Below are 26,152 nucleotides of genomic sequence, written 5' to 3' on the forward strand. Positions count from 1 at the left end.
GCGGGCGACGCAACGCCCATGGTCTTTTGGCTTGTTGTCTGCCAGAGTCCGGCGTTGGAGGTTGTTGCGAAACGGGCAGCCTTGTCGTCGAGGCTGCGGGTGCGGTGTTGCACCTGTGGCGCGTGCAGGTGGTGGCCGTGCAGGCTGCAGAGCAAGTAAAAAGTCACGAGATGACGTGTGAAAGGCGCGACGGCCCGTGCTCCACTTTACGCGGTCGGCGTTGCGCTCGATGTCTCGCCACCACTTCAACTCTTCACCACGCCGCCGGCATCGACTTATGGTCCTGTTTTGAATTGCAAGCTGATCGCTTGTTTTGAGTTTTTGGAACAGGACACAGACCGATAATCCGCGGCGATGTTTCATGTCGCTATGGTCTCGCGCAAATGAGATAGGCTTCATGCCCGCATATCCCGTCCAAGGCCCTCTCACCAGTTGCACCGTCGTTCACCATGGGGAGCGTCTTGGATAAAAACTCCTCCTTGGTGAGGAAGCGCATCGAAGGGCATACCTTTGACGGCGAGGATGGGGAAGAGTACGAGGGCAGCGAGTTCCATGGCTTCGGCGACTACTTCCGGCGCAAGAAGATCAAGCTCCAGAACCTCGACGCTGACATGCGCGCCTCGTCCGACAAGCCGCAGATCTTCAAGGGAATCGTCGCTCATGTCACGGGCTACACGCAGCCGCCACTTCATGTGTAAGCGCCTCTTCATCCGGTCCCCTCCTTCGCTCCCTTGCTGACTAGACAGACTGCATCGCGAAATCGTTCAGCACGGAGGCGGCTTCCTCCAGTACCTTGACTCAAAGACCATGGCCACTCACATCATCGCATCAACTCTCCCCCCCAAGAAGTCTGTCGACTTTAACCGCTACCGGATCGTCAAGCCGGCGTGGATCATGGACTCGGTGCAGGCCGGCAAGGTGCTTCCCTGGGCAGAGTATCGCGTTCTCGACGAGGGCCCTCGCCAAAAGGTGCTCAAGTTCGGTGAGGGTCAAGGCTTGTCTCAGGCGACCCCTGGCGCGCGGAAAGGCTACCGCGAGCAGACGGACAACAGCTTCTACACCAGCCAGATGAAAGCCCGGGCGGCGTCCGGGCCATCGTTGCCCAGCCAAGACATGACCCAGTTGGCGGAGAAGTTGCAGAGCCCGGGACAGCCCGAAAATAGTCGAAATCTGCCAGACCTGCAGAGCAGACGCGACTTTAGCATTGGAAGTACCGCCACCGACACACCCAAACTCTCTCTTGTTTCCGGCGAGGCGACGGCTTCTATGGAAGCCCCGTCGATGGATGAATCTCTCCCAGACGCCGAGTCCGATTCGATAAAGGCAGCACTCCCCGATGATGGACCTCAGCAGGCACCAAAGAATATGACTTCAGAGGAGCACAACGCATGGCTGCTCTCTGATCCACGGTTACGGAAATCTTCAACGGCAAACCCCGAGTTCCTCAAGCAGTTCTACTCGGAAAGCCGGCTACATCACTTGTCAACCTGGAAGGCGAGCCTCAAGTCATCGATGCAACGGCTGGCGGCCGAAAAGGGCCTGTCGCAAAAGAAAATAAGGAAGCGACCCGGTGCCAGGTCATACATTATGCACGTTGATTTTGACAGCTTCTTTTGTGCCGTGTCTCTGAAGAAGCACCCAGAGTTTGCCGACAAGCCAACGGTCATTGCCCACGGAACCGGGCCGGGGTCGGAAATCGCAAGCTGCAACTATCCTGCGCGAGAATTCGGCATCAAGAACGGCATGTGGATGAAGCGCGCCCTCGAGCTATGTCCAGACATCAAGGTGCTACCTTACGATTTTCCTGCCTATGAAGATGCCAGTCGACTCTTTTACGAGTCCATCATGACAGTGGGTGGCGTTGTGCAGAGTGTCAGCATTGACGAGGCTCTCATCGACGCCACTGCGGTTGTCCTCAACACTTCTGCGTCTCAGGGTATCGGAATCGACGAAGGTAGCATGTGGAGAGAACAGGAGAAGGCAGACGAAATCGCCCACAGTCTGCGTGAGAAAATCAAGGCCAAAACGGGGTGCGAAGTATCCGTCGGAATCGGCAGCAACATACTTCAAGCCAAGGTTGCGCTGCGCAGGGCAAAGCCAGCAGGACAGTATCAACTGAAACCCGAGGATGTTCTCAACGTCATCGGCGAGCTCACTGTTGAGAATCTCCCTGGCGTCTCGTACAGCACTGGCGGGAAGCTGGAGGAGCTAGGCGTCAAGTTCGTCAAGGACATCCGTGAGGTGTCTAGGGAGCGGCTCACCTCGGCGCTCGGGCCCAAGACTGGAGAGAAGCTGGCAGAGTATGCCCGCGGCATTGATCGCTCTGAGGTCGGCGAACAGCCGCCTCGCAAGTCAGTTTCCGCGGAGGTCAACTGGGGGATCCGTTTCATCAGTCAGCCTGAGGCTGAAGAGTTTGTGTACAACCTCTGCAAAGAGCTCGAAAAGCGGTTGTTGGCCGAGCAAGTCAAGGGGAAGCATCTCACCATGAAAATCATGAGGCGATCTCTTGACGCGCCACTCGACCCCGCAAAGCATTTGGGCCATGGCAGGTGCGATACCTTCAACAAGAGCTCGACGTTTGGCGTCGCAACGCACAGCTACGAGGTCATTGGCAAAGAGGCCGTGTCTATCCTTCGTTCATTCAAGTTCAGCCCCGGGGATCTACGAGGACTCGGCGTCCAAATGACGAAGCTCGAGCCGATCAAGCCAAGCGCTGGGGCTGAGGGGAGTCAGAAGACTCTGCAGTTTGGAGCGTTCGCAGGGCCTTCTCCGGCGAAGAAACATGCGCCGATGGAGCAAATCGATGAATCAGAGAGTCCGCAGAAACGAGGCTCTGAGCGTCGGGGGGTCGACGACGACCCGATCACGGAGGATCCGCTGACGCCTCGGAAACTCAAAGTTCACCCAGCGATGGCTCTTTCGAGGGCAAGCGCGGGTGATGCCAAGGCCAACACGCCTCTCAACGTGTCGGGAACCCAGTTCATAATCCCGAGCAACGCCGACCCGGCCGTCCTGGCTGAGCTACCGAGCGATATCAGGAGCAAATTGATGGCCCAGCGCTCGAAGGGAAGCGCCAGTCGAGCCGACTCTGGTTCTGCTAGTCCACAAGGGGACGCCTTTATACCCTCCCAGGTCGATGCGGAGGTGTTCAATGCGTTACCGGATGACATGAAGGCCGAAATCCTGGCGACGTACGGGCGACGGCCGGCTACGCCGTCTCGGGCACAGTCACCGAGGAAAGACGTCCTCGCGCAGCCACGCAAGCAGACCACTCCATCGAAGCGTGGCGGTATCCGTGGCTTGTTTGGCAAGGCTCAGCGGCAGAGAGATGCGCAGGCCGGCGTGATTCAGACGAGCTTCAAGCCGCTTAAACGCGGCGATGAGACTCCGACTGAAGGGGAGATTGAGGAGCTGGATCCCGACTTTCTCGCCGAGCTGCCCGAAGACGTGCGCAAAGAAGTCATCGACGACCACAGGCGCCGGCGATTGGCACAGCGGTCCGGACTGAATGCGCCTTCACGGAGACATCATGGTATCGACACTGAGGCCGCCCTGCCTGGCGGACAGAGGCGGATTCAGTTCCCAGCGCCTCCGCCAAAAGTCTCGTTCGCCAGCTCGGGCGTCACCTCGACAAGAGAAATCAAAGACATGCTAGACGCATGGCACGACGAGACTCGGGGCGACGGGCCACACAGCGGAGACGTCGAGGTGTTTGAGAAGTACCTGACGAGGGTGGTGCTGGAGGAGCGGGACTTGGAAAAGGTAGTGGTGCTGATGAGATGGCTGGCACTGATTGTCGAGCAAGACTGGCAGAGCGGACGAGGCCTGGAGGAGTGGAGGAGGGCAAGGGACCAGGTCGAGGAAGCGGTGCAGGCGGCCGTGAAGCAGCGAGGACTGGCGCCTCTGAGATTTGACTGATGACGACTTATGAGATGATACCACTGCAGGGGATAGTTGGGGTAAGACTTGGGCTGTGCAAAGCGTTGAATTAATAAAGACAAGTCTATGTTATGTTACTGTTTGTGCCGCTCGCTGTCTGTCTGTATCAGATGCCGTGTGTGCTTCCATTCGTACATGCTCCTCCATGTGTGTCCCCCCCAACTACCCAGCTACTATGGTCATAAGACCGCGACCAATGCGGCCCCAACGCAGGCAAGCAGAGCCGAGCCGGTGGTGAGCCTCCCCGCCGAGCTGGACAGGCGGTAGACGGACAGCTTGAGAGACGCGCCGCAGGCGGTGGTGTTGTCGCCCTCGCAGGGGAAGTTGCACTGCTTGTCGTCGAGCTTCTCCGAGATGCCGGCGATGCTCTGCGCGCACCAGCACTCCCTGCGTTACCGCCCGGGTCAGTCAATTAGATCAGACAACTCAGGGCAGATGTTCCCTTGGCCTCCCTCAACGGATGAACGGGGAGAGACATGAGGCTGATGCTCAGACGGGCAGGCAGGCAGGCAGGCAGACAGACAGGCAGGCAGGCAGTAAATAAGACAGTGAGAGAAAACGCACCTCGCCCACTCGAGCCCCGCGTAGCGGTACTGGGTGTCGCTGTTGGAGCAAAAGGCCAGGCACATGGGCACCGTCATCTCGCCGCGCTTGACCTCGTTGATGCCGCCGCCGAGGGCGCGCGTGTGGTCGGAGCCGGGGATCTCGGTCGTCTCGTTGTAGCAGCCGTGGTACGCGTACTTTTTGGAGTCGTTGTATATGGTGAGCTGGGAGGAAGGGTCCTGCGCGGCGGTCGTCGCGGTCAGGCTCATCAGGAGCACCGCCAGCACCAGCAGCAGCGGCCGCAGCGCTGTGAGCCGAAGCGTGAGCGCCATTGTTGGCGCGATGACGAGCCCGCGCCTTCAGGGCTTGCTTGAAGAGGGGGATCGTCGTCGAGAATGTGAGGATGAGCGTGAAGGGGCCCCCGGAGATGGCACGGCCGCGATGAGGCTCGACGCGGAAGGTCACAGCACTGCTACGACGCCGGGAATCGTGTGTTTTTTTCTGATTACCTTGGTTTGCCGGCCACCCTCCGATGACACCCCCTGAAAATAGGCACGCCCAAATGCGATAACGCGTGAGCTGAATTTTTGGTGTTGCCCGCCGCCGTTCCCCCCGTTCCCCGCCAAGCCCCAAACAGAGCCTGGCGTGATGCCGCAGCTTTAGGGGCGATTGTGAGCTGTACCTGGCCCGGGCTAGGGACACTGAGGAGCCTTTGCTGCGACAGAGTGCGTGTCACTAACAGACACAAGTACACGCACCCGTAGCTAGGCTCTCCCGCATTCATCAGCACCCTTTCCATGCTGCTCCACGTTTTCCATTCTGTGTTCAGTGGTGCTGCCCCCCAACCCCCACACTCTCGCGCAGTTGGTTCGTTTGTTCGTTGGCAGCCTCAAGAAAGCTGCTTTCCCACTCAACCACCACGCACTTCCTCCGCGCAAAACACAGCAACCCACGCGCACGATACGACACCATCGGGTAGCTCTCTCCGCACCACCGGCCCCGACAGAGCACCCCCCCAATTGCCCGCGCGCAAAGGCAAGACAAGTCAAGACAAGGCAGACGAAGAAACGGGCGAGCTCCCACCAGCGACGATGGCAGGCTACATTGACTACTCCAAGACGACCAAGTCCAAGGGCTACCGGGGCTCTGGGTCGTTTGCGACGTTTATGATTATCGGGCGTACGTTCCTTCTATCCCCCACACGTTGCCTGCCAAGTGCTGGGCGCGCGCATTCTTGTTTCCAAGAGTCAATGGGGTAGCATGAAGCTGACCTGGTGTGTGTCTTTTCCGGCCGCAGCGACGTGCTTCTTCCTCGGCATCCTGTTCGCGTCGTTCCCGTACGACTTCCCGCTGCTGTGGTCCAAGGCGCCCGTGTCGGCCGACTACTACGACCAGCTCGAGACGCACCTCAAGTGGATGCACCAGAGCCCGCCGCTCATCGGGCGCATCCTCAACATCATGGTGACGGTGGGCTTCGGCGGGCTCTTCATCAAGCTGTTCCGCCCGAGCGAGGCCAACTTCCTCTTCGACGGCGCCTCGCTCATCCTCTACACCATCGGCGTCGCCGTCTACGTGTCCAACATCGTCAAGGGCCTGCGCGCCGTCAGCTCCGGGCTCTGGCACAGCGACGAGTTCAAGAACACCAAGCCCCGCTTCGAGGGCGAGTTCATCCTCGGCCGCGAGGACAGCCTCAAGGTCCTGGCCGCCAGCAACACCATCCTCGCGCTCGTCCTCATCGGCGTCCTCGTCCTCCAGGCCGGGCAGTGGTACGCCGAGAAGCGCGACTCGGACGACGAGGCCGCGGCCGAGGCGGCGGAGAAGAGGGAGCCGTCGCCCGGCACCAAGGCCGCGTCCAAGAAGAAGCAGTAAACGGGCGTGTCCGTTCTGTCTGCGTGTCTGTCTGTGCTGCTTGCGCCGCGCGGCACGAGGTCTACCTGTATTGTTATGTGCGAGGGGCGGCGGAACGATACCTAAAGGCAGAGAGAGGGGAGAAGGGAATGGAAGAGGTAAAGGCAGCCGGCGGAGGGGGGCTGGCCTTTTCTGCATGTATGCATCGCATCCAACTACCATTCGGGCTGCCGCTCGGGTCCCATCCCCCTGGGATGACCCGGCAATGCTCAACCCGGCAATTGGACACTTACCAGCATTGCGCAAAGCATGGACCCGCGTGCCCGTTAGGGTTTTAATCACGTACGTAGTCGTCGCAGTGGGACACGCATGGCCGGCTCGCCGGTGGCGGCGGCCCTGCGTCCACAACAAGTGTTGCTTGTTCCTTGCAAGTTTGGCAAACCCACGAGCCACGCGCGCCGAGACCCAGCAAGCAAGCAAGCAAGCAAGCAAGCCAAAATCAAAGTTGATTCTGGGCCAAGTGGACTCGACGGTCCATAAAAATTGCCAGGCCCTCCATAAAGAAGCCCCTCCCCTGCAGGGTCGCGAGCCTGTAGCAGCGCGGCGTGGCCATGAGGCGCCCCGTCGAAGCGGGCGTGCGGGAATTTTTATCAGATCAATCTTATCAGATTTTGTCGGGGCTGGACGCATCGCAGGGCTGTAAGTGGTTCAGGCGCGCCTCTCCCCCCCCTCCTCCCCCTCGCAAGAAAATAGTCGAGTCTTTGTCCGGCCGGGTTTTCGCGACATGTGCCGTGGCGCTCGTCAGCGATGGCGGACATGGCCTCATCCATGCCACCCCTTGCCCCTCCACGCGCGCATCCCATGCTTGCCATGCTGGGTCCCTCGGCTCTTTAGGCTCTAAAACGTGCCTGAGATGGGTACCGTAGTAGATGGTCGCGGCCCGTGAAAGGCGCACACAGTGCCGCCTCGCCCTGTGCCAGGGAGTGCGTGAGTATAGCAAGTGTGAGTTGCGAGTCCTCCACGCGCGCCGCGCGTGCTGCTGCTCCTCCCCCGTCGTCGCATCCGGGAGGCCTGGCGGGCGGGCTTGTTTATCCCTCAAGCCGCATCTCCGCGCGGGAGGCCTGAACGCCTCGGAAGTCGAGCGAGAGTAGGCGGGCAGGGCACGGAGGTCAAGGGGGCGCCGCGGACAGCGAGACTCATGCGCGCGAGCAGGACGGGGAACAACATGAAGCGACAGAAAAAGGGAAGGAAAAAAACAGCGCTGTTGTACTGCCAGGAATTGGCGCTGCGGGCGGGTGAGCCCGAGATACCTGGCTCTACCGCGGTGACATGGCATGGCACGGCAGGGAGGTTAATAAACGCTCATAGTTGTGAATTATGCGCTGTCTAGGACAGGGCGAGGCTAGCGAAGAGTAAAAAGCTCCTCGTCAGGAGCACATGCCGGGCTTATGACCTGCAAGCGGGAAGGGGGGGAGGCTGTGATGAGGCAGTTTCGGGATGCATCCCGCGCATGTGCGAGTCTGCAATATTGCCCTCCGAGAGAACGCCCACGGTATGGAGCTGCGAGAGGTGCTACTAGTGGCAGCAAACTTGATGGCTCCGGGCGTGGCGGTCAATCCTCCAACCTAACACAGTGGCCAAGGTTGGGCGAGCCTGTTCGGGCAGTACCTTATCAGCTCGAACCTGGTGCGTCGGGACGAATCTACACGCCTTGACAACATTGAGGCGGCAAGGCAAGACGGCAATAAACCAAACCTGGACGAAAGTCATGGCGCGCCCTCTTCCCCGGAGACGGTGCAGACGGCCCCCCCGTCCGTGTACCTGTAGCACTCAGTGCTGCGGTGGCATCCGGTGGCATCTACCTCGTTGTAAGTGGCATCCCCCAGGGGCCTGATGTCACCCGCCTCGGCAGCGAGCCTGCCGATAGCGCGCGATAAGAAATTTTTCGTCCCATCGTTCGCCTGAGGTGCTGGCGCCTGCGAGAAACGCACACGGTGCAGGCCGTTGCCGGCGCGTACTGTATGACAGTGCCAGCGGCGCTGCCCCACGGCCCAACGCTCCGCCCGCATCACCCACCTGCACCCACTGACCGCCGCCGCCGGCGTTTTTCGTCCCGCCAGTCCAGGCCGTGCAGACTCCATCCGTCTATCCCAGAGCCCAAACGTCGACAAGCCCGCCATGTAGCAGCCAACCTCCCATGCCCTCCTCGTCTCTCCTCTCACCGACTGCGATTCCACACGATACTGGCCCTGCCATATAATGCCCTGACTCCCTCCCCTCTCTTTCTCCGCCCCATCCCCCTCCTCCTCTTCTCCCCTCTTCCCTCCCGCTCGGCCCTTCATCGCCTGTGACTCTTTCGCTACTGCGGGTTGTCTGGCCGCTGCATCATGCGCACTCCTGCCCCACGTCGACTTCTCCCCGGACCTTGATTCTCGCAACCCGTACGCCTGCTGTGCTGCGCTGTGCTGTGCTGCACTACGACGTCCGATTCAATACCTCGCCAAGAGACGCCGTGCGACCACCCGCACTCGGCTCGCCGCCCTCTTCCTTGGCCGCCCGCGCAGCCACTGCGCAGATCCGCACCCCTCGTCGGGCGCCCGTGCTCTGCCCGCCCTGTTTCCTCCGGGCCTGCGTTTGACGCAGTAATACTTAGGCGAGCGAGACGACGGCGACGGCTCGTTCGTTCTCGCCGCCACCGTCACGCTCCCCGCGAATGACTACCTTCTCCGACATGGAGCCGAGCCCAATCTCGGTCGAGGCCACCGCCCCGAGCCTTGCGCTGCGGGGCAAGACGGCCCTGATGGACGCTGTCGAGGACGTCTTTTACGGATCCGTAAGTTCCCTTGGAGCCTCGCAGTGGCTGCAGAGTCTGACGAGAGCAGGTTGCCGGCGTCGTAGGCAAGTACATCGAGTATCCGTTCGACACCGTCAAGGTCAGGCTCCAGAGTCAACCCGATCACCTCCCCCTCCGATACAAGGGACCCCTCGACTGCTTCCGACAATCCATACAAGCCGATGGCCTCTACGGCCTGTACCGGGGAATCACGGCGCCGCTGGTGGGAGCCGCGCTCGAGACCAGCAGCCTGTTCCTCTTCGAGAGCATGGGCAGAGAGGTGCTCTACAGCACCGGCCTCGCGTCCCGGGATAAGAAGCTGTCGCTGCCGACGCTGTGGCTCACAGGCGCCTTTTCCGGCGCCTGCACCTCCTTCGTCCTGACGCCCGTCGAGCTCGTCAAGTGCAAGATCCAAGCGCCCATGCTGGCCGAGGGCGCAACGGTGGCGCCGCTCCGCCCGATCTCCGTCATCCGCGACGTATATCGCCACGAAGGCCTACGGGGCTTCTGGCACGGCCAGCTGGGCACCCTGATCCGCGAGGCCGGCGGCTGCTCCGCCTGGTTCGGCGCCAAGGAGACGGTCACGGCCATGTTTTACAACCTGCACACCCGCGCCGCCACCACCGAGGCCGAGAAGCAGTCCATCCTTTCCAAGCCCCTGCCCATCTGGCAGCAGGCCCTCGCCGGCGCGTCTGCCGGCGTCTCATACAACTTCCTTTTCTTTCCGGCCGACACCATCAAGTCGCGGATGCAGACGGTGCCCCTCGGTGGAATGGCGCAGAAGCGCACGTTCTGGAACGAGGGCAGGGCGCTGTGGCAGCAGCATGGCCTCCGGGGCATGTACCGCGGCTGTGGCATCACCTGCCTGCGGGCGGCACCGAGCTCCGCGTTTATTTTTATGGTGTATGACGGCCTTAAGCGCAACTTTCCGCTGCAATGAGCCGCACAGAGACGGCACTTCCGGTCAGCGACGCGGTTTGAGTGATGCCGCTTTACGTCTTCTTTGTTTAAGTCGGGCTAGTTCTGGGACGGGGCATTGGTACGGCGTTTTGTTCGCAGCATTTCAATACAGTTGAATACGTGGTTTAGAGGGGTATATCTTTACCACGAAATGGGTTCTTTACAGCGACAATAGAGAGGAAAACAGGTGCACCAGGATAATTCAAAACATTGTCAATGCAGGAATCTGTCTCTGGTGATACCTTTACACACGCTGTTCTCTTCCACCCAACTTGGCAGACAGCACGTCACCGCTCAGATATTGACAAGCATCGTACTACTCCGTCTTGCCCTCCTTCTCCGGCTCCTTGTCCGACAGGTCCCAGTTGTTCAGGTAGCCGGCACCGGCGCACAGGTACGTGGCGAAGCCGAGCCAGGCGAGGTACGGCACCTGGCACAGGGCGGCGACCTGGTCGACAGGCCACCACAGGTAGGCGATGTAGCCGTTGAGGCCGGCGAGAGCGAGGATGTCGGCGGTGGCCTCGACGGGCCGCTTGGCGACGAAGAAGAGAGGCATCCAGGCGAGGTTGAGGCCGAGCTGTACCGTGTAGAGCGTCATGGAGGCGCGCGTGGTTCGGATCACGTCGGGGGAGTTGAAGGGCGAGAGGCCAGCGTGGGCGGCGCGGTATGCGGCGTAGCCCATGACCCTGGAAGCACATAACTGTAAGCTACCGCCCCCGGCACTTCGAGGTAGCATGCGACGGCATGCGCAAGTCTGATCTGGTCCACGGTGACAAGAGGGAAGGGATCTATTTCTCACCCGTAGAGGATTGTCCACACGGGACCAAAGACCCACGGCGGGGGCCGCAGGGCAGGCTGCTTGAGCTCCATGTATTTCTTTTGCGTCTCCGAAGCTACGGCGCCACAATGTCGCGTCAGCGAATGCGCCGAGGGAATAGATGGAGGAACATTGGGAGCGGGAGGTGCTCACGGCGCGTGCCGAAGCCGACGGCGGTGCCCAGCGCGATGGGGAGGAGGACCGAGGCCGCGGGGTTGAGGAACACGGCCTCGGGGATGGTGATGCTCGGAATAAAGGTCGTCATCCTGCCGGCTCGTGGGGCGCTGTGCGCGGGTAACTACGCCTGGTTTTGTCTACTAATGGAGAATAATGGGAGAGGTCAGGGCGCGGGAGGACCGTCTGGGTGGTGGTGGTGGAGGGCGTTGAAGAGAGGGAGTGAAAACTACGGGTGGCAGGTGTAGCAGAGCTATAAGTTTGGGTGAGGTCCGGTCTGGTATGTCGTCATGGGTCGGCCGGTCGGTTCAAGTCAGTCGATGGGGGAGCAGTAGTGCGGCCTGCCGCGATCACGGTCTACTTAATTAGCCGGCAGCTTGGCACTTCTGCTGCGGACCTGGATAATGCTTTAGTCGAACACTATGAAGTGCTCTTGAGGGCGGCGGAGCAGCCGATTGACGAGGGAGCCCGCGCGGGGCATTGTCCAGAACAGAGACATGACTGAATGGATTGAAGACGTTGATTGTTCGTTTCAGTGACGGGCGCGCAGATTGAGTTCCTGTCCGGGTCGCTAATCGGCTTTCGGGTGGTTCCAGTGGGTGGCGGCTTCGACAGTGGGCCCGCAGCACACATCCATGGATCCCTGCCCCCCTTCAGCAGGAGCCTACAGGGCGCCCGGCACGCCCAGCACGTCCAGCCGACACGTGACGCGCGGGGGCTACATGGCACTTTAATGGATTTCGCGCTCCGGCGCGTCTCGACGCGTCCCCGACACGCCAGATCATGGCGCGCGGCAAACGGCAGGGCGGGCCAGGCCGGCCTTTTTTAACCGCCCGGGGGAACCTCACCTCACCTGCACCCACCCACCACACCACACCACACTTCCATTCAACGGTCGCCTCTTCCACCTTCCCCGACATCCATCCTCGCCTGCAACTTGCTGCTACGCTGGCAAAGGGAAGGAACACCACATCGTGCACTTCACCTCCATCAGCACGCACTTCTGGAAAGCGCCATTGCCTCGCAGCACCTCCTGCCATGTCTCGCTCTGCGCTGGGAAAGAGGTCCCGCGATGCTGCCGAGCAGGCTGGTGAGTGCAACCCGCACCTGCGTCGCTTCCACGCGCAAGCTTTAGTCGACCAACCTCGCTGACGTTGACCAAGCCATCCTCAGGACCCCGAGCAAACGGGTTCGCCGCTACGACGCGTGCTCGATCCGCGGCGCCGACGATGAAAACTATGCTCCGCAGGATGTGGACGACAGCGGCGACGACGAGGCCGATCTCGAGGTCGACGTCGTCGTCGAGCTCCCCTTGAAGCGTCAGCGCTCCCAGTCTCTGGCCTCGACGGTCAAGAAGAACCCCGTCACGCCCTCGACACCCCGGCACCGCGATGCACTGGCCGGCTATCCCACAACGCCCCGACACACCGTCATGTCGGCCGGCAAGCTCTTCAAGCGCCTCACGCCACAGTCGCCTCTCTCGCCCTCCACCATCCAGACCGTCTACCACTCCGCGCGGCAGCTGTTTGCTCGCGGCGCCGAGCCGGGCCAGCTCATCGGGCGCGAGGCCGAGAGGGAGCAGCTGACGCGATTCTTGGACCGGTGCAAGACGGCGACTCCCAGCGGCTGCCTCTACGTCAGCGGTGCGCCCGGCACGGGCAAGAGCGCCATGATTACCCAAGTCACGAGCGAGTATTCTGGGTGTGAAGGCGTCCGCAGCGCCTTCATCAACTGCATGAGCATCAAGTCGTCCAAGGATCTCTACAGCACCCTGCTGTCCGCCCTGGGACTCGACGGGGACATGACCGAGGCGGACGCCATCGCCACTCTGCAGCAGGCTTTCTGCCCCAAGACTGCGTCCGACACCGTCTACCAGGTGACGCTGGACGAGATCGACCACATCCTGACCATGGGCCTCGAGAGTCTCTACCGCGTCTTCGAGTGGTCGCTGCAAAAGTCGTCGCGTCTCCTACTCGTCGGTATTGCCAACGCGCTCGACCTTACGGACCGCTTTCTACCCCGGCTCAAGTCGAAGAACCTGAAACCTGACCTGCTTCCCTTCCTCCCCTATACGGCGGCGCAGGTCAAGAACATCATCATTACGCGGCTCAAGTCGCTCATGCCCGAGGGCAAGGAAGGCTACGTCCCCTTCATTCACCCCGCCGCCATTGAGCTGTGCTCCCGCAAGGTGGCCAGCCAAACGGGCGACCTGCGCAAGGCGTTCGAGATATGCCGCCGGGCCCTGGATCTGATCGAGACGGAGACCCGAACCAAGCACGAGGAGGAGGCCAGGGAGAAGCTGCTGCAGATGACGCCATCCAAGAAGCCGCTCGGGGAGAAGGTCAATGGCGCGGGCGCGGCGTCTGGTGGCAGGAGCGTCGTACAGATCATGGCCACGTCGCTCAAGGCCCTCACGGCCGAGACGGCGCCTCGGGCCTCGATTGGACACCTCAACAAGATCACGGCGGCGGCCTTTAGCAACGGAACCACCCAGAGGCTCAAGACGCTGAACCTGCAGCAAAAGGCGGCGCTCTCGTCCCTGGTGGCCTATGAGAATCGCACGCGCAGCATGGCAAAGTCGGCAGGCGGCGCGCCCTGCACGCCGTCAAAGTCGCAGTCCCTGGCACCCACCATCAAGATGCTGTTCGACACGTACTGCCAGCTGTGCACGCGTGACTCGCTGCTCCACCCGCTGTCGAGCTCCGAGTTCCGAGAGGTGGTTGGCAGCCTGGAGACGCTGGGCTTGGTGAACGCGGTGGACGGCAAGAATGGCAGCTTCGCGGCGCACACGCCCAGCAAGCGCGGCCGCAAGTGCGCGGTGCCGAGCGGCGACGAGAGGAGGATCGCGAGCTCGGTCAGCGAGAAGGACATGGAGTCGGTGACGGACGGCGTCGGGGCGGGCATCCTGAAGAGCATCCTCATGGGCGAGGCGTTGGATTAGACTTGTGTGTCTCATTGCATTTCTGCATTGGCTCGGCGCGTTTGGAGACGGCAGGCATTTTGTTTTGGCATGAGCATTGGCGCTGGAGTTATGACAGGTGTTGGATGCTGGCCTTTGTCGTTTTACATGAGCAATACCACGGTGGCCTGGCAGCATGGGTCACATTCGGCAAACACTAGGTTTGCGAGAGATACAACAGTCGGCGTACGGTGCACTGTACAACATACCGGCACAGTACCAAGAAACAAAGACAAGATCTTTTACTCTCCTGTTCTCATTACCCAAGTGAAATGAATAATAAAGGCTGCCCTGCCGCGTTGGAGCGCGCACGCGAGGTCCAACCAGGTTTCCGGGCCGGTGCCGGGGGAGCTGCACGGTGTGTAGGACGGCCTGCGCCGGGGGGCACGGGGGCTGCCCTCAGCAAGCAAGGCCCGTCAACGGGCGTGGCACACAGCGTGGGGGCCGCAGAGAGAGGGCAGCGGCAGCATGACGAGTTGGACGGGAGGCCGGACGGTTATTAGACAGTTCGTCGGACATAGGGAGCGGATCAAGCGGCGCTGCGCATGCACATGGCCGCCGCCGCACGCAACGTGGTGGTGGCACGTTGGGTCCGGAAGGAGGTCGAAGTCCGTTCAACGGTCCGCGCTCGCTCCGCGTCCCTGAAGACGAGCGAGATCGGGTGCAGTATCTTGTGAGCGAGCGAGGGAGCGAGGGAGCGAGGCAGCGAGGCAGCCCACCACCCTCGAGCCCGAGCCCGAGCCCGGCAAGATTCGACGTGGGAGAGAGAGTCTCGGGCATAACGGGAGTGAGCCCGCCTGTTGTGAGAAGAGGGAAGATGCCGGCAGAGGGAGAAGGGAGCACAGCACTGCTGACTGACTGGCATGGCACGGAGCTCCGTCCAATGGCAAGACAACGCACAGGTCGATGATGTGCGACTCTGTGCAAGGGCAAGGCGAGTGCGTGTGTGCATGTGGGCGCGCGGGTTTGGGCGAAGTAGTATGTACACGTACGTGCGTTGCGTACGACGGGGAGGCTGTGGCGCGTGTTGTGTGCCGTGAAAGCCGGCCGGCCGGGCTGGCGAGGCGCGGCGATGCGATGCGCGGCAAGGCGTGGTCGATGACAGAGGCATGGATGGAGTAGAGGTTGGCGGCCTCTTGGGGAGGCTGACGGAGTCGTAATGCTGCAGGGGACGCAACGGCATCAGCAGAAGCAGCAGCGATATCCGTTCTCGTCCAGAGCATAATACCGCGCGGTTGCAGCACCGGGGGGTTCCGTCGCACGGGTAGGAAGGGCGAGTGACTTACAACAAACCTGCATGCGCATGGAGAGTTAAACGGCTGCTAGCTAATAACCGCGAACAGCTGTCAACGTTAACATTCGCAAGGCAAATGCCAAAGCTTATACCACCCCTTATCTAGCACCTACCCGTCCACATACTTTTTCCAACGGACATTTTACATACCTACCAATGAGTAACTAACAGCACATGCCTCTTCGAGCTGTCACACACACGCGACCGCGCCCCAATCCCCCAGAAAACGGGCGGCGGCACAACGGGCGGCACGGGAGCACAAGCTTTCTCTTGGCGGCATCGGGCTGTTCCGCGCCCGCCTTCCTTCACCACCCCCCTTGTAAGGTACGTTACGTATTGAATAGCCTTACGCTTCCTTTTTTTAAGCTACGACGGGAGGTACAGCTGTACTCTCGCGCCCTTTGGCTCATACCCGTAGGCAAGGTACCTATAGTCTCTCCCTGGGAAACGTGGGGAGAAAAGAGTGGGCTGTTGCGTCGCTTGGCAAAACGTGGTCGTCGCGGCAGACGTGGCGAGCTTCTTGCTCTGCCCCCGGGGGCTTTGTCTCCTCCCCCACTTACTGGAAGTACAGGGCGGGCATGGCAGGTGCCGACCGGATGCAGTGCTTCTCGACTTTGAGATCCTTTATTGTGTAAGGCTTGTTAGTTTGCAGGTAGGTAGCTTGGCCGTCTACATTGCTTTGTTTGTCTTGTCAGGCGAGTGGGCGGCCGGACCGAGAGGAGCTCATCCTTTGCGGTTGCAGAGGCGAACCAAGCAGCAAGGCATGGATGGGCGTGCTCGACATGACCTGGCGAGCGTTGGGTACCTGACTCGTTTCCGAATGACAAAGTGACGTTGCCTTGCCCGTCTTGTTGCCGAAGCGCCGTAAATACTTGTGCAATCAATACCCTGTCACGGCAATAACATGCTGCCACCTTTTTTTGGGTTGTTTATGCGTGTAACTCCCGGCAGCTTAGCTCCTTCCTCCACTCTGGTCTGCAGCACGGCCACACACACGCACCTGCCGGCGCTGCGCCTGCCCTGTCCTGCCCAGCCCTGCCGTGTCCGGCGCGCTGTGAATACAAAATACTTGGACTCGTCCGTACTTGGAGCACGGCAATCAGTCAATCAATCAAAAAGGAATATGCCGCCGGGCTAAATCTGCGATACGAGCAGTCGCAACCGGCAACTTGACCCATACCAGCGGAGCGTTCCTGCCTGCCGCTTGCTCGCCATAAGCGCCGCAACCCCCCCTCCCCCTCAACCTGCCTGCATCCAAGCTTCAGTTCTCGTCCTTGTCTCTTCTCGCAGCCGTCTAACCTCTCTGGCCTCTTTTGCGGCCGCGGTCTGTCCCATCCACCCGTGCACACAATTCGGCTACGCGCAACCTCAGCTCCGCGGCCACGAGTCCCGTCGGTAGCCAGTGGGCGTCCTGAGCGCAACATCCCACATCAGCACCGATCCATCCCTCCACCTTGGGCAGTCATCTGTCTGTCTAGGTGCGCTGGGCCGCTCCACCGTAGCCCAGCGCCATCCCCCCCGACCCGCGCCGTGGTCGTCGCACCCGCGCGGCCGGCCTGCCGCCGCCGCCGTCGCCTCCGCCTCGCTCGCTCACTCGCTCTATTGCCAGAGCGGCAGGTAGACAGACCAGACCAGACCAGACCACCACCACCGACCACCACCACTTCCTCCGCGCAGTTTCCGCCGAATCCTCCCCCCCATTCCCTGAACCGCACATCGATTCTCGACGGCGCGCAAAAGGCACAAGGTAGCTCCCTTGCCAGCATCGCGCATCCACCGCCAAGCCTGCCGCGCCCACGGGTCCTGCCGCCGGCGCCGCCCTCCCGCTGTCATCCTCTGCTGTCCCTGCCACGGTACTTTGTCTCGTGGGGGACCTGGCCGTGTCGTCGTGCTGCGTCCGCCGGGCGACCCGACCCGACCCCGTCGTCGACGAGACACCACCACCACGCGTAGGCCCCTCGCAACCCACGCTGGCATAGAACGGAAGCGTCGCGAGCCGTCGCCGCCCCGGGCCACCCCGAGGTGCTCCCACGCAGGGGACCGACGGCCATGCCCTCGCCGTCGCCGTCGTCGCCAGCTGGGCGCCGCGCCCAGCGGCCGGGCAGCACCCGCCTGTCCACGTCGACGTCGTCGCCCGACCTGCCCGTCGCCGCCGACGCCGTCCCTCGCCCCGGCGACAGCTCTCCCTCATCCTCGCAGCCCAACGGCAACGGCGCCAGCGACTCCTCGTCGTCCCCGAGACACTCGTCCTCCAGCGCGCGTCCGCCGCCGCCCCCCGCTACCCCTCCTGCCGCGCGTCCGAGCCTCTTCTCGCGCCTGAGCCTGCCTCTGCCTCTGCGGAACCGCAATCGCAACCTCGTCGACTTTCACATCCGCTGCGATGAACCCTACAAAAAGTACTGCGCCGGCGACTCGGTTCGCGGCGTCGTCGTCCTCGCCCTCGTCAAGCCCCTGCGGATAACCCACCTCGTCGTCTCCCTCCACGGCTACGTCCGCGTTCTCAAAGACCCCGCCTCGGCGGCAAAGGCACATCTCGCTCCGGCTTTGGCCTCCAACGGGCCCTCCAACCGCCCGCAATATCACGGCAATGGCTTGGCCAGCTTGTTCCAGGACGAGCAGGTTCTCAGTGGGGAAGGCAGGATCGACACGGGTCGCTACGAGTTTGGCTTCGAGCTGGTCTTTCCAGACAAGGAACTACCCAGCAGTATTGATGTAGGTTCCCGCCCGCGCGCGTGTGCACCCCAGTGTTCTCAATGGCTGACCGCGTGTGACAGTTTGAGCGCGGAACGATATCTTACATGATCACGGCCACATTAACGAGACCGACGACGATAGCCCCTACAACAACCTGTGACAGGAGGGTGACGCTGTCACAGTTGATAGACATAGGCCTCCTCCCGCCCCCACGCCCGAGAGCCATCTTTCTGGAGCCAATATCGAAGCGCTCGCGGAGGAAAAAGGCGGCTGCGGTGGAAAAGTCTACTTCAACCATTTCAGAGGTCAATGATGTCGCCTCCGAGGCCGATTCGGTCGACCGGTCAGTCGCGGCTGACGATACCGCCCGCGAGGGCCAGGCGGATCACCGGAGCCAGATTCCAAGCGACATGCGCAGCGAGATTAGCGGCGAAAGCGGCCGCAGTGCCAGCACTGCCGTTAGTCGGCTCGACCTCGCTCAGCTATCTCAGGTCGGGTCGGCCATGACACCGGCAGCGAAACAGCAAGTAGTGGACGACAAGACTATAACAGCCACCATCACGTTGATAAAGGGAGGCTGTTTGCCCGGCGACAGCGTTTCCGTCAAGATAATGGTTCAGCATATAAAGCGCGTCAAGAGCATGACCGGCGTCATTGTGACGCTTTTTCGGCAGGGCAAGATGGACACGTCGCCGTCACCGGCCGCGTTCCGGGACTCGGGTATTGGTGAAAGTCGTGGCGGGGACAAGGATGAGATGTATCCACGGTCACGGACGGGCCTCGGGGGCCTATCGCTTTCATCGACCAGCTCCACGAGCATGTTCCGCAAGGACCTGGACCAAAACGCGGCGCCCCTCATCATCGATCCGGTCTCGCTGCAGGCATCCGTCACGGTCTCCGTAAGGGTGCCCGACGATGCATTCCCCACCATCAAAGGCGTGCCGGGGGACATGATCAGCTTCAAGTATCAGGTGGAGGTGGTAGTCGACCTGGGTGGCAGGCTGGCGAGCCAGCTCCAAGGTGGTCAGTCCACTTCGAGGCTTGGGCCGTACGGATACGGCAGCTCCGACCAGGCGAGCAACACGTACGGGCCTAGGCGGCCGGTCAACATCGCCGACACGGCGCAATTGAGAAGGGAAAAGGGCGTCATTTCGGTATCAATGGAGACGGTTGTGGGGAGCATGGACAGCTCTAGGATCCGCAAGCCGTTGACGAGGCCGCCAGAAACGAGGGCAATTCGCATTGCCGAGAGTGACGACGAGGAAGTCATTCGCCCAGAGGCGCCGCACCACGACGAGGCCTCGCCCAGCTACTTTGAAACAAATGGCCAGCTGCCGCCCAACGGATACCAAACTGCCCCTCGCACCGGACAGCCGTCGTACCAAGATGCGACGCACCACGGGCCGCTCTCACACGCCAACGGGTATCATACCACCGCCGCACCCTCATACGTCCCACCGCCGGAGGTCCCCAGCGAGCATGGTATGAGCGAGAAGGAGCGCATACGACAAGCGGAAACGCGTCTGCTGCCCAGTCAGCCACCAGCGTCCGCAACTGCGGGCCCATCGTCGGCGCCCGCGGAGGACGACATTTACGACGCCGAAGACACGCCGCGAATACAGGCTATGGAGCCGAGCGCACCGAGCAACGGAGATGCCGAAGCCGGGCCGTCGGCACCTACGGAGGAAGAGATGAACGTGACGCAGCCGGCGGAGGACAAGCAGGAACTTGAGCGCCAGCGGCTGATGAACGAAGCCAGCGCGCCGCCCGAGTTTCCCGACGACGCGGACGGGCGAGGCGCGAGCTCGTCGTCGCAAAGCGCGCCGCAGGACGCCGAACCCTCGGCGCCGGTCCTGAACGAGGACGAGGACGACTACCCGGGCTACGGCGTCGGCGCCGGCCCATCTGCGCCGAGAAGCGCCACCAGCCACGCGGAGCAGCTGCCGGCGTATGAGCGGTGACGACACGTGTTTATCACGTTTACAGGAGGGCTTTTGGATAGATGTGTAACAAGAGGTGCGCGAGAGGCTGGCAGATTGTTCTGTCGTGGGTTGGCGCGTTTGGTGTTGAGCGCCGCGGGCAGGGGGTTCTTCTTATGCCCCCGATTTACTTGATAGGTCGTCGGCACCCGGCGTTGGAAGAGGGACATTTACGGGCAGCATGGCCTGGCAAGGCATGAAGCATAAAACGGTGTTTTATAATGACACTGACGGCAATGAATACCACCACCTGTTGTGGGGAAGGCTTTGCGGCGTACATACATATATATATGTATTATCTAGCGTATGCGGCGCTCGGAGCTGGCCTTTAACTCTGTCTGGTATCTTGTATTGTACAGTCGTTGTATACAGTGTATGGGCCTTCGACGATGCCCGAAGAGCCTTCCATGGAGGGATGCCTAGCATCTAAATCCCGGTACCGTACCCCGCCATGCCGCCGCTACCTAGCGCAGGCGATGCGGGCAGACGGCAAAGCATGCATGTACCGCATCACCACATCAGTGCTGCAGCACGACGGGACGGCCCTCCTCCCAGTTATGTATGCTATCCCGGATATTCACCCAGTAGCGCAACCGCACCGCCTCCCTCTTCGCAGCATCGACGTCGTCCCTGCGGAACGCATCCTCGAGGATCTCCTCGCTCTCCCTGACGCGGCCGTCGTTCTCGTTGCGCAGGGGCTCGAGGTCCGCCGGCACCACGGCCTCCTCGATGGCCTCGTGGGCGTCCATGACGGCGGCGAGCAGGGCGGGCTGGTCCGCCGCGCGGAGGGCCTCGTCGTGCGCGACGTCGACGCCGCGCAGGCCGAGGAGGTACTGCGCGCGGAGGAGCGGGTCCGCGAGCGTGCGGTAGGCGTGGTTGATGGCCGCGGAGGTGCGTTCCGCGCGGAGCTTGGCGGGGCCGCCGGAGGGGGCGTGCTTGTCCGGGTGGTGCGCGGCCTGCAGGCGGAGGAACTCGCGCCGGAGGAGGGACGTGTCGATGGGGAAGTGGCCGCGCGGGGGGGGGCCGTCGGGGAGGGTGGCGGGGAAGTAGCCGTAGAGCGTGGGGGGCTCGTCGGACGAGGACGACGATGATGATGGTGCCGGTGAGGAGGAAGGTTCTGCGTCTGGGTCGGCGTCGGCGTCTGGTGCTGTGGCCTCGGCGGCGGATGAGGAGGATGGCGATGAGGAGGAGGAGGGGGGGGAGGAGGCGAGGGCGGAGTGCGAGAAGCGAGCGCGGTGTTGCAAGGGCGAGGGTGTTGTTGACGGCGTCGTGGCGAGCATGTGTTCAGGCCGTCGCGGCGCGCTGCTGCTGCTGCTGCTCCCTGGTGTCCTCGCAATCGTAGTCGCCGTCCTCGCCGTCGAGGTAGACATGCCCGCCCTGCTCACGGCCCTCACCGCCACGCGCCGCATCTCCGGGCGCAGCGCCGCGCGCATAGCCGGTCGCATCCCGTGTCTTTTTTTTTTGCTATTCCTTTCCCTCCGTGGCAATATATCTCGTCCGTTCGTCCAGGTGGGCGCCTGCGTTTAGCCTATGCCGTGTAATCTCGTCGTGTCGCGCGCGTAATGCCGTGCAGTTAACGCAATAAAAGAAAATGAGGTCGGAGGTGTGAAAGACAGAGCTTCCTCGGGCGTTGACGTTGATGATGATGACATAGCGGAGGCCAGCTCGGAAAGCCGACTGTATCCCGTCCCTGCGGCAAATTTACCTCTCCAGCACGGCGCCCTCCCCGCCAGTAATTTTTTTTCTCGCCCATTCCCCGGCCTCTGGCTCTGGCTCAGGGCGGTGGGTGGCAGCGGGGCCACAACACCGAGGGGCGCCGACCGCCGACGCCGGCCGTCGAGGTGAGGTGAGGTATGGGCGGGTGCCGCGCCCGCGGGGGACGAACGGGCATGGATGGAAACCTGGAAAACCAATTCCACGAATCCCAGGCGGCGCAATTGCCATTGGACGATTCCATTCGATTGCCACAGCGGTCGGGTCTCCATCCAGGTAGGTCATCGCAGTCAGCGCGCGACAAGCTCCCCCGACGAGCGATTGCCGCGAGCGTCATCACTCAATCGCCATGGTCAACGAGCGCGGCCAGGACGCAACGACAAGAAAAGCATTACGTTCAATTGGCGCATCGAGATGCAGCATCATACAATCAAGCCTCTTCAATACATCTGCGTAGAGAGTGGCGTTTTTTTGGCTGTTCGCGACCAGACTGCCCTGACCAAACGCCCAACATCTGCTTCAAGCCGACGGGCATTTATTTCCTCGATTGGGCAATCTTCGGCGGCGGCTATTGAACCCCGGGGCCATTGACCGGGCGGGTGGGCGGCCATCGTGGCGCCCTCTGGCCACCGCCGCGTGCGACAGTCGACTCCGCAACCGCTCATCAGCCGGCCGGCCTGCCATCATTACCAGAACTCTTTTTCATAATTCGGCCGGCCCGCCTCACGGCTCTTCAAGACTTGACGTTGTCGTCTTGTCTTTTTCGCGCAGCGTCAACCAATCGCTCGATCCTCTACCTGCTGCGGCAGCTCGTGTCGCACGTCACGCCTCACCTGGTCGACCACCTCGACCAGCCGTGACGCCATCATGGCCAAGGTCTTTGACGCCGCCGAGGGTGAGTCCATGTCTCGGTCTGGTCCCCGCGATTGCGCATCCGCTCACCTTCCAGCCCAGTGGCCAAGCACAACACGCCCGACAGCTGCTGGGTCATCCTCTACGGCAATGTCTACGACGTGACCGACTTCCTCACATCCCATCCCGGCGGCTCCAAGATCATTCTCAAGCTCGCCGGCAAGGATGCCACCGAAGACTACGATCCCGTCCACCCGCCCGGCACCCTCGAGGAGAACCTCCGCCCCGAGGCCAAGCTCGGCCAGGTCAACCCCGACTCCCTCGTCAAGGCCAAGGTCCCCGCCGCGCGGGCCGACGCCCAAGACGCCGCCGACCAGCCCCCGCCCCTCGAGTCGCTGCTCAACCTCGACGAGATCGAGGCCGAGGCCACCAGGCGCATCCCCAAAAAGGCCTGGGCCTACTACTTCTCCGCCAGCGACGACCTCTGGTCCAAGTCCAACAACAATGCCGCCTACCGCGACATCCTCCTGCGGCCCCGCGTCTTCGTCGACTGCACCGCTTGCGACATGTCCACCTCCGTCCTCGGCCACAAGGTCGGCGTCCCCTTCTTCATCGCCCCCGCCGCCATGGCTCGCCTCGCCCATCCCGACGGCGAGCACGGCATGGCCAAGGCCGCCGCTCGCTTCGGCGCCATGCAGGTCGTCTCCAACAACGCCTCCATGACACCCGAGCAGATTGTCCAGGGCGCCGCTCCCGGCCAGGTTTTCGGCTGGCAGCTCTACGTCCAGAACCACCGGGACAAGAGCGTCGCAATGCTCAAGCGCATCAACGTCATGAAGGACCGCTTCAAGTTCATCGTCCTCACCCTCGACGCCCCCGTCCCTGGCAAGCGTGAGCTCGACGAAAAGTCAAATTTTGAGGGAGGAAACAACGTCCAGGCCGCCGCCTCGGGGAGCAACGACGCCAAGCGGCCCGGCGGTGGCGGCGTCGGACAGCAGCTCTTCTTCGGCACTGCCTGCGACCTCACATGGCAGACCACGCTTCCCTGGCTGGCCGAGCATACCGACCTGCCCATCGTCCTCAAGGGCCTGCAGACGCACGAGGACGCCTACCTGGCCGCCAAGTACGCGCCCCAGGTCAAGGCCATCATCCTCTCAAACCACGGCGGTCGCGCCATGGACACGGCGCCCCCCGCCGTCCACACGCTGCTCGAGATCCGCAAGTACTGCCCCGAGGTCTTCAGCAAGGTCGAGGTTTGGGTCGACGGCGGCATCAAGAGAGGGACAGACGTCGTCAAGGCCCTGTGCCTCGGCGCGACTGCCGTTGGGATCGGTCGAGCGCCGCTCTTTGGCCTCGGCGCCGGCGGGCAGGCAGGCGTCGAACGTGTACTTGAAAGTAAGTGGTCACCGCTCTCATGGCAATCATCCTGATACAGTTGTGGCTCGGCGTCGTTTCGTTCCGTTCGGCTCGCACTCGAAACGATCCGTTGCCGCCCCGACCGCGCCCTTCCGAGGGACGCAAATCGGAGTCGTGGCTGCGGGCAAGTCCCGCGTCATGGCCGTCGCCCGTGGGGCCAACACACTGGCCAACCTCCAAAGATATCCTTTGTGACCTGCATGAGTGCTGACGCCTCATGCGCAATCTAGTCCTCGAAGCCGAGACAGCCACATGCATGCGCCTGCTCGGCGCCAAAAACATCTCGGAACTGGGCCCCAGATTCGTAAGTCGGACCAACTCGGAGCAGGGCCGGGTCTGGAGCCCCCGGAGTACCGGCGATCTGACTGCTAACACGGTGCTTGCCCCGCGTTTTAGATCAATACTCGACGTGTGGAGAGAGACATCTACGACGGGGACCCGGGGCTGGACAAGCGGGGTCTGTGGACAAAGGCGAAACTGTAGCACGCATTGCGCGACTAGCGGTGCGTTGACGTATGTCTGTATGCCCATGTGGAGGTTATTCAGAAGCAATGCGAGGGCAGCCTCGGCTCGTCAGCCCCAATGCTGTTGGAGGAGCGACTTCGGAATGGTGGGGGTGTCGCCAACTGGGTCCCTAGATTTAGAGCAAGGGCGGCTCGTGCGACGTCGACGCTGTAGTGGGCGCACATACGCCGCAGAGAGGTATCCCATGCCAAATCATGCATCTTGCCCGTGGATGACTTCGATCTGCCGTTTCGAGCGGTTCAGTGGCGCGATGACGTCCAGACCAAGCCGCTGATCAAACAAGCCAACAGGAGATGAAGATTGGCGGCGTGAGCCTGCACAGATCGACTCTGAAACCGCAGGGTGCCCGTCGCTCGGCTTTCATGCCTGTACCGTCATACGGAGTGCATAAGCCGCGCAGAGAAGGCTGTCTTGACAAGTGGTTCTCGCGGAAATGTCCGTGCGTCTCTTTGCCAAGACGCACATGGTCGAACCTGCACCCAGAGAAACATGCGTTTGTCTATCGGCAGTCTGACGACGTCGACGACAGACAACCCCCCTGATCCCAGCAGTCGGGACGAAGCCACCACCACGACAGCTGAGCCACCCCCAGCGCAGCAGTTCACTAACTGCGGTCTGGCTCCCTCGCCGAGGGATTGGCCAGCCTGGATGCAGAGCGCAATGTCCTCGTTGGCTCGGTGGGCCGAGTCTAGACAGGGGTCGTCCCCGGGTGGCTGATTTTGAGCTGCAGGGACGGCGAGTGGCAATCGGGGGGCAGCCTGGCATGGTTGGCACGTCTGGTAGGGCATCCATTACGGAGCTGCCGGCTCCGAATCAGTTGAACATCGCTCCGCGCTTTGCCTGCTTCTCTGCCTCACACATGATGCGTCGTGGTGCCGGCTTGTGGATGGGCCGTCCTTGGGAGGTCTGACAGATCTCGTTGGTCGCCCACGGCGGAGGGTGCGTACGTCGAATGTAGCGCATCCTCTTTTGGACTCCCAGGGTCGGATCCTCTCCGGCGCGCATCGACGGCGTGGCTGCACGACCTGATGCACGGCTGCGGCTCCGGGACGGCCGGTCCCCATGGACGGAAGCATCCTCCGTGGACAGCATATGGCATGTGTCTGCGGTGCGTGTCGAAGGCACCTTGCCTCTTGGCGCGGAGTAACCCACGTTGTCTGTCAAAAGATCCCCACGAGGAGGCTTCTGGTGGCGAAAGTGATGAGCCTCCTCCGCACCCAGATGCGATCAGAGCCACGAGTAATGGCTGCGGATGGCGGTAGCCTCGCTGAATCTAGCTGCCTGTCTGCTCGATGCGGTAGCGGTCATCCGAGTCGAGCCACTGATTCGCCCGTGGGAATCGAGCCTGGGGACGGCGGGGTGGCTGCTCGGGCACGGCGTCGGTGGGAGCGTGGCACTGACAGTCTGGCGGCGGCTCGCGGCGGCGGCAATTGCCTCGAAGATTGGGCGGAACATGGAAAAGTGGATGCAGATGGATGGGAGGGTTGTGACGGTGGAGGTGGCGGTGGTCCCGATGGTGGTGGTGGTGGTGACGGATACCGCACGGCGTGGGAGGATTGGGGTCTCGTATGTGCAAACGCGAGGCCATTCAGGACAGCGCCCGCAC

General features: G+C 62.0%; 9 protein-coding genes across 9 annotated transcripts; 6 read left to right on the plus strand and 3 right to left on the minus strand.

Moving 5' to 3' along the window:
* Positions 1-449: 449 nt before the first annotated feature.
* PLICBS_007277 (deoxycytidyl transferase) lies at positions 450-3,918 on the plus strand (the record flags this gene model as incomplete). Its single annotated transcript, XM_018320707.2, has 2 exons — positions 450-694; positions 747-3,918. The coding sequence occupies 2 exons, from the start codon at positions 450-452 to the stop codon at positions 3,916-3,918; spliced, it is 3,417 nt and encodes a 1,138-aa protein (XP_018180604.2).
* A 200-nt stretch (positions 3,919-4,118) lies between these two features.
* PLICBS_007278 (uncharacterized protein) lies at positions 4,119-4,814 on the minus strand (the record flags this gene model as incomplete). Its single annotated transcript, XM_018320708.2, has 2 exons — positions 4,119-4,326; positions 4,504-4,814. The coding sequence occupies 2 exons, from the start codon at positions 4,812-4,814 to the stop codon at positions 4,119-4,121; spliced, it is 519 nt and encodes a 172-aa protein (XP_018180605.2).
* Positions 4,815-5,573: 759 nt separating this feature from the next.
* Positions 5,574-6,351, plus strand: PLICBS_007279 (uncharacterized protein; the record flags this gene model as incomplete). Its single annotated transcript, XM_018320709.2, has 2 exons — positions 5,574-5,661; positions 5,780-6,351. The coding sequence occupies 2 exons, from the start codon at positions 5,574-5,576 to the stop codon at positions 6,349-6,351; spliced, it is 660 nt and encodes a 219-aa protein (XP_018180606.1).
* A 2,710-nt stretch (positions 6,352-9,061) lies between these two features.
* PLICBS_007280 (amino-acid transporter arg-13) lies at positions 9,062-10,103 on the plus strand (the record flags this gene model as incomplete). The annotated part of the gene is made up of 2 exons (XM_018320710.2): positions 9,062-9,163; positions 9,213-10,103. The coding sequence occupies 2 exons, from the start codon at positions 9,062-9,064 to the stop codon at positions 10,101-10,103; spliced, it is 993 nt and encodes a 330-aa protein (XP_018180607.1).
* Positions 10,104-10,439: 336 nt separating this feature from the next.
* On the minus strand, positions 10,440-11,205 carry PLICBS_007281 (uncharacterized protein; the record flags this gene model as incomplete). Its single annotated transcript, XM_018320711.2, has 3 exons — positions 10,440-10,809; positions 10,923-11,016; positions 11,094-11,205. 3 exons carry the CDS (start codon positions 11,203-11,205, stop codon positions 10,440-10,442), a joined length of 576 nt encoding a protein of 191 aa, XP_018180608.2.
* Positions 11,206-12,152: 947 nt separating this feature from the next.
* Positions 12,153-14,055, plus strand: PLICBS_007282 (AAA ATPase; the record flags this gene model as incomplete). The annotated part of the gene is made up of 2 exons (XM_018320712.2): positions 12,153-12,204; positions 12,278-14,055. 2 exons carry the CDS (start codon positions 12,153-12,155, stop codon positions 14,053-14,055), a joined length of 1,830 nt encoding a protein of 609 aa, XP_018180609.2.
* A 3,361-nt stretch (positions 14,056-17,416) lies between these two features.
* Positions 17,417-20,022, plus strand: PLICBS_007283 (pH-response sensor protein; the record flags this gene model as incomplete). The annotated part of the gene is made up of 2 exons (XM_018320713.2): positions 17,417-18,079; positions 18,142-20,022. The coding sequence occupies 2 exons, from the start codon at positions 17,417-17,419 to the stop codon at positions 20,020-20,022; spliced, it is 2,544 nt and encodes an 847-aa protein (XP_018180610.2).
* A 536-nt stretch (positions 20,023-20,558) lies between these two features.
* On the minus strand, positions 20,559-21,473 carry PLICBS_007284 (uncharacterized protein; the record flags this gene model as incomplete). The annotated part of the gene is made up of 1 exon (XM_018320714.2): positions 20,559-21,473. The coding sequence occupies one exon, from the start codon at positions 21,471-21,473 to the stop codon at positions 20,559-20,561; it is 915 nt and encodes a 304-aa protein (XP_018180611.2).
* A 1,147-nt stretch (positions 21,474-22,620) lies between these two features.
* PLICBS_007285 (uncharacterized protein) lies at positions 22,621-24,504 on the plus strand (the record flags this gene model as incomplete). Its single annotated transcript, XM_018320715.2, has 4 exons — positions 22,621-22,648; positions 22,708-24,000; positions 24,252-24,325; positions 24,418-24,504. 4 exons carry the CDS (start codon positions 22,621-22,623, stop codon positions 24,502-24,504), a joined length of 1,482 nt encoding a protein of 493 aa, XP_018180612.2.
* Between the last annotated feature and the right edge of the window lie 1,648 nt (positions 24,505-26,152).

The sequence above is a fragment of the Purpureocillium lilacinum genome (genome assembly GCF_023168085.1).
Source record: "Purpureocillium lilacinum CBS 284.36 DNA, scaffold_5, whole genome shotgun sequence".
Taxonomy (NCBI): Eukaryota; Fungi; Ascomycota; class Sordariomycetes; order Hypocreales; family Ophiocordycipitaceae; genus Purpureocillium; species Purpureocillium lilacinum.